Below are 6,667 nucleotides of genomic sequence, written 5' to 3' on the forward strand. Positions count from 1 at the left end.
ATTTACCGGATTGCAAGAGATCATAGTGTTTCAAATCTTGTAAAGGCAATCCTTGCCCTTGTTAAAGTTTTCTTCATTCAAATTTGCTGAAATACATTCTATCACAAGGGTGTGATAAGAAAGGGTATAGAGTCAGTTTGAAAGGTTTATTTCCGAAGAGTGACACAGGTATTAGAGAGTGAGTAAGGTACTGCGTGTAACCTTTGGTGGACTAGAAGGTGAACCAATATAAAAATCTTGGAGTACTCTCATCTCTCTTATCTCCTTAAATTTACTTGATATTTTTATGCATAACTTTTCCGATGCTACTAACTCTGAAATTTGCAGAAAAATCTATCATAGATTTAAGACAACTAATTCACCATCCCCCCTCTTACTTTCCATCTCAGTCTTACAACTGGCACCATAGTTTATTTTGAGTAAATTATTCTCAAATATGATCCTGTATCTAAGATGACCTCAAGATCATTTCTAGGAGAAATCTAGTTAAATCTTAGCATTCCCTAAGCAAAGTTTAAAAAGTGTAAAATGTTGTAAAAGAATTGTGATTATTCAATTATTAGCTTAGTTAATCGAATAACTGGGCTTATTTTTAGGTATCCTAATCGATTAAAGAACCCTTAATCGATTACCTGGAGAAAAAATTAAATTTGTTTATCGAATTGGCCCTTAATCGATTATTTGGGAAAAAAAATTCAATTTGTTAATTGATTAACACTATATTTAATCGATTAAATATAGTTCAAGTGACAGTGATTAAATACGAATTTCAAACACTAGAACTTCAATCTTTCTCTAGAAATCTTCTCAAAACTCAAATCTTTCGTGTTTTATATCAAATTAAGAACCCCAATACCTAATTTTATCTACTCTAAACCTATAATCCTTGTATTCCATCAATTTCCCCTCAAAATTCTTAAACCTAGATTTCCTCTCTTTAGAAACCCTAACCCCCAATCTATTCAATTGATTAAGATAATCGATTATCCATCAATAAAGTTGAAATATGAGTAAAGGAAGGCCAAAGAGAGTGAAGACCACTACTGGGATTAACCGTCCTCTTTGTCATCTTGGGCGGCAGAGAAATTTTGATAGTGGTGGTTCCTCCTCCACTTAAGGTGGTAGAAACCATGTTGGGAATGATCCCTACTACACTCCAACTCTACAAGCTGGAAGCTTGACCAATTTTATTGGCAGAAAGAAGACTTCCATTCGGTATGCCAATATGGCATGGATGGTGGAGCAAGACTTTCAATTCCAGCTGGAATTAGAGGCATATGGGTAATAGTTTTCTAGAGCTTAATGGTAATATTTTTCCCTCTCTAGTTCGAGAATTTTATAGAAACTTTCAATAGAAGGATAGGAGGCATGTCAGTTTTGTAAAGGGAAGGTTGATAATATTGGATGAGGTGTTATTTCTGGAAGTTAGAGGCCTAGCTAACGATGGCTCTCCTCTAGGCAAATGTAATAATGAGTTGTGGAACTCTTACGATTGAATTGGGATGTATAAGTTATTCCTTAGAGGAGGACCTCACTACGATGTGCAAGATGAGATAACTAAGGCTTGATCCATGACTATTGAGAATAGGCTTCTTCATTATCTCATTGCCTAGGTGTTGGTTTAGCGAAATAATAATCATGCTCAACCAATGGGTAATGACATGAAGCTTATGTATGTTATAAATGAAGGAATCACGGTGAATTGGTCTATTGAGATTATGAAAGTGATGTCTAGCATCGCTAGGAATAGCAATGGGCGCATGTAATGCTTTTATGTTTCCAAACCTACAATATTTGTCTGTACCCAACGAGTTTTTAATTTTAATTATATATTTATATAATTTTGTAATAAAAAATATGTAAAAAAATAATTATTACATGAATAATATGATATTTATATGATAAATTTATGACCATAGTCAAATAGTTATAATTTATTGTGAAATAACAATAAAGTACATGATATATAATCTTAAAATAGTAATAAAAAACTATTATATATATAAAAATTTAATTAAAAACTATATTTATAAATTTGCGGGTACCCATGGGGCGGGTTTCGTAAAACTCGTTCCCACTCATAAGCTATTGTTGTGGGTACCCATTGCAGATATTTCTACGGATACCAACGGGTCAGGTTTATTTGTCATCCCTAAGCATCGTTTCATCTTCATCTAGATTGTTGACCTATGGGATCTTTATATCTCATGTCATTCATCATGTTGGCATTGACGCAAGTAATAAGGAAATAATAGCTGTGAATCTCAGGTAGCCTCTCATAGATGATAGCCTGGTCCACATGATGAGTATTTAAAAATTGACCCTTCCTATATGAGATGGATGTACCCTTTTGAGCATTATATGAAGATATTAAAAGGGTATATGAAGAACCGATCAAGATCAGAGAGTTGTATTGTTTTGAATACCATACCAGTGGTGTTTTCATAGACATTCCAATGCCTCGGTATGCAAAAAGAACATTTGGCAAAGGGATTACTGAGAATCAAATATTTATTATAACAAGAATCGAATTGGAGCAAGCATACTTATATGTTTTACATAATTCCGACGAAGTTGAAACATATGTTGAAAGACACAAGAAGATGCTTAGGAAGTCTAGTCCAAATAAGAATGGAAATTGGATTTCCAAAGAACATAATCGATGTTTCATAAAGTGACATTTGAATTGTTGTTTTATAGAGAAAAGACATCATCCACTAAAATATGAGTCATTTGAATAACAAGTAGAAATAGAGTTAGGATGAAACATTAGGAGTAAGAAAATAACATACACCAAGGAATTCTCATAAGAGTCACTTTAGGAAAAAATAGGCAACAATAAATCATTTGCAATCTTTATATACATTTCTTTTGTAAACAAGAATACCTTGTAGTTTATATATGAAGAGCCATACTTGTTTATGTGCATCACATAAATCCATCTGAGCAAAAGAATTACACTCATCTAAAGAAAGCATGCACAACAAATTTAAACAACCTATTATGTGGGTATGTTATATAACACCACTTAAGGTGCAAGACCTTCAGAATCCTTTCCATGCACCAAGAACTTCATGGAAGACTTCAGCAATCAGATCCCTGTCTGCACTTTGCAGGAAGGTATTGAAATCATCCAGGATCTCCAATATTTTACCAAATTTCACGAGATAACAGATACAAGTCATCTTAAGTTTCACCAATCGATATAGTGATGCACTTTGGAGCCTCTCGAGTACATTTTTTGCATCGATATCTTCCAGAAGACTCTCATGACACGCCTCTCTCAAGTCAGATATGTCATACTTGTCAGCTGCATGTAGAAGGGCAAGCCTATGCATAAGAAATTCTTCATGTTTGATGATACCATAAAGATAATTGAGAAAAGCTTGGCAGGCTTCATTTGACATGTCCGATATGATTATGGTAGATAGCTCTTTCTCCTGAAGGTTATGTGAGAACATGCTGCGAAAGACAAGAGACCGAGCAGCAAGAACAGCCCGATGGGCTGCAATGCTTCCATCAGAAGCATTGATGGTGATGTCTGTGTGGATGCCTTCTGTTAGCATTCTACCAAGAGACTCAAGGGCTGTTACATTCAATCTTTTCTGAGTAAATTCGTCAGCAAAGATAGAAGAAGGTTCTTCACCCTGTATTGAGAAAGAAAATTGTAAACAAGGTAAGTTTTCATGTACAATACAACATTTCAATCAAAAGAGAACATATACACACAAAATGAATCTATACCATAAAATAAACATTTTATAACAAAATCTAAACTATTAGGCGTGCTGCTCAAAGTGTACATAAAAGTGCCCACGAACAGAACAGTTCGTTGAGGCAACTTCGATCACCTGACTCGAGAATGTGAGTTGTATAACAGAAGCAGTTCTTGTGGGCTATAACAAAAATTAGTCTGATGGATGGCTCAAACGAGTCGAACCTGTGGGATATCTGTGGTCTCACCAAACTAGAGTGCATACAAATTTCTGCTATTAGCAATCAGCATGGTTCTACTCATTAGTGATTACCCATCATGAATTAACATAGGGATCAATTAAATGCTCATGATTATAAAAGCGGATTAAAATTTCCAATTAATAGCTCAATCAATTGTATCTAGATTCTAAACTATCTCATTCCAAAGACTAAAAAATATTATCATTTGCAGCGAATACTATGGAGGCAACTAGAGGCAAAGGGATGTGTATGTAGTATTTACGTTTGGAGATGTGATCTTCAAATCGAGGAACTCAACTTCAATAATGAATTTTCCAGTTGGCGGAACCTCCACTGCCCAAACAAAGTCCTCATTGTTCTTTAGTAGCTTGTCCTTTATTTCTGCATTATGTTAAAAAGAGAAATCAATCAACCTGAAAAACTATTCCAAGTAACAAAAAGTACTGAACTTCATAGATGCAAAAACAAAATGGCATAAACTATAAAGATTGAGCTATCTTCTGAATGCAATTATCGTGTAGTTTGTACTGAGTACAACATAAAAGTGCATGCTAGATTTTAGTTAGAAGAGGCCACAGACTGTATCTTAGAACTGCTGTATATTTTTGCTCTTTGTTTTTGGTACATATATACTTTTGCTCTGATACCCTAGGAAAATAATTATCTCCGGTACTAGAGAGACATGTTGTTTTTGCTTTGTATATAACGGTATCAGTGCTATATCATGATATCTAAAAGGTAAAAGTGTAACATGATACTATTTTTTCTATTGTTTTTAGTTCCTTCCCTCTTTAATACCCCTCTCCAGTACTGGAGAGGATCTTCACCCGACACCCTTTGGTATTTGGATGTTAAGTTGGACTGTCTAAGCCTATTTTGTTCGTTCACAACATTTAAACCGAAACCATGCTTAATTTGAGCTAGTACTTAGTGTGAATACCTATTTTTGTCCAGCCCATAAAAAAATATATGCAAAAAAACAAATTATCAAAAATGGCAAAAAGGATGGAATCATAAACTGACTTGTAACCAATCATTGTTAGTGGAGAGTGGTTTGCCAGTTTTTTAGGGAAGTGGTTCAGTTTATCCCTTGAACATAGATTACCAACGTTTATAAAAAGATAGAGAAACAACAATCCAGGGGATTCGAATATCAAAAATAATACCCAGATCATCTAATGCCTCCCTCACACAATCATCGACTAAAGCAAATCCTAAATAACCAGAATTTCTATACACAAGCCAATCTTATAAGCAGGGAGCCAACAAGGTGAATACACAACAAACAAAGAAGAGGGGCTAAGGAGAGAAGATGATAACATTGTGAGTCCAAGGATAAGGAGAAAGACTAATTATAGGCAAACCATCAGGTTAGTAACACATCACATATTACAAACATTCTTAAACTGAAATACATCTGTATTCATTGCTTATAACATACATATTATAATAACATCTACATAACCACCATTTTCATTACTAAATCAAAGCCAACACCATCCAGAAACATTAAGCTAATTGGTAAATAAAAAGGATTTGCCATTAAGAAATATCCTTTACAAACCAGAAGCCCGACTAACCTCCCCTAATGCTGCAACGCTGGAACAACCATCCTTGTCCTCCATTACCACAACCAAGAAAAGCCATAAGCTTCGCCGGAGACATACCCAGAACCCACTATTACGCGAAAGGAAGAAGACACCGAACCGGAAGCCGTAATCGACGAGAACGACCGAGCGAAAGACTCCTCTTTCGCGACCTTGCTCGTGGAGGTGACGCCCTCCACCGGTGCCACTCGTTCTATGTAGAACCGACTATATTAAACAAAGGATTTTCGAGATGACCACCATGAGTGGCGTGATTTCCACCGCTATTCTAGCCGATTGCCGCTGCCAGTTCTGGCTATGGGTGCCGTGATGTGGTTGTTTAAGAGAATTCAAGGAATTCACACTTGAATCGATGAATTCGATGGAATAAGCGTAGGAATCCTTATGAATTGAGAAAAGAATTCGAACTTACTTATTGAAATCAATCAAGAATTGCAGAATTTGAGTTGAGGAAAGAAGAAGAAGAAGAAGTTTGGGAACTTTCTAAAAATGGAAATCTGTTATTAACTACTTTTTGAAAAGTTGCTATTTATAGCCTATTCCCTAACTACCTGAAACAGAATTACAAAGGCTATGAAAACAGAACTATAAATGCTACAAATTCACCCTTATCATTGCCCACCCCATAAGAACATTCTTGTCCTCAAGAATCAAAAGCTGGAAATTTTTTACATAGATCATAATAGAATTCCCATGAAGCATCTTCAACCAAGTGATGTTTCCATTTAACCAAAACCTTGGTTACAGGTTGTCCCCTGCATTTCACTGTGAATCTATCAAGGATGAGCTCTGGTTCTTTATCGTGATTACCCATACTTGTAGCAGAAGGAAGAACTGAGGAAGTAATAACCTGTCCAACATGCTTTTTCAGTTGAGAAACATGAAACACATTGTGGATTTTAGCATGTTCTGGAATCTGCACTTTGTAAGCCATAGAACCAACCTTGCTGAGTATAGGAAAGGGACCAAAATACTTAGGAGCAAGCTTCTCATTACTCCTAGCTGCTACTGAAATTTGCTTGTAAGAATGCAGCTTAATATAGACCAAATCACCTTCCTGAAATTGCCTATCACTCCTATGTTTATCTGCCAACTGTTTCATT

The 6,667-nt window shown here is 35.5% G+C and overlaps 1 protein-coding gene across 1 annotated transcript; it reads right to left on the bottom strand.

Moving 5' to 3' along the window:
• Positions 1-2,843: 2,843 nt before the first annotated feature.
• Positions 2,844-4,691, bottom strand: LOC109337283 (BTB/POZ domain-containing protein At1g55760-like). The gene is made up of 2 exons (XM_019574222.1): positions 4,220-4,691; positions 2,844-3,647 (listed from the first exon to the last, which is right to left on the bottom strand). The coding sequence occupies exon 2, from the start codon at positions 3,564-3,566 to the stop codon at positions 3,045-3,047; it is 522 nt and encodes a 173-aa protein (XP_019429767.1). The 5' UTR covers positions 3,567-3,647; positions 4,220-4,691; the 3' UTR covers positions 2,844-3,044.
• Positions 4,692-6,667: the final 1,976 nt, after the last annotated feature.

Source organism: Lupinus angustifolius, unplaced genomic scaffold, assembly GCF_001865875.1.
Source record: "Lupinus angustifolius cultivar Tanjil unplaced genomic scaffold, LupAngTanjil_v1.0 Scaffold_3_357, whole genome shotgun sequence".
Classification (NCBI taxonomy): Eukaryota; Viridiplantae; Streptophyta; class Magnoliopsida; order Fabales; family Fabaceae; genus Lupinus; species Lupinus angustifolius.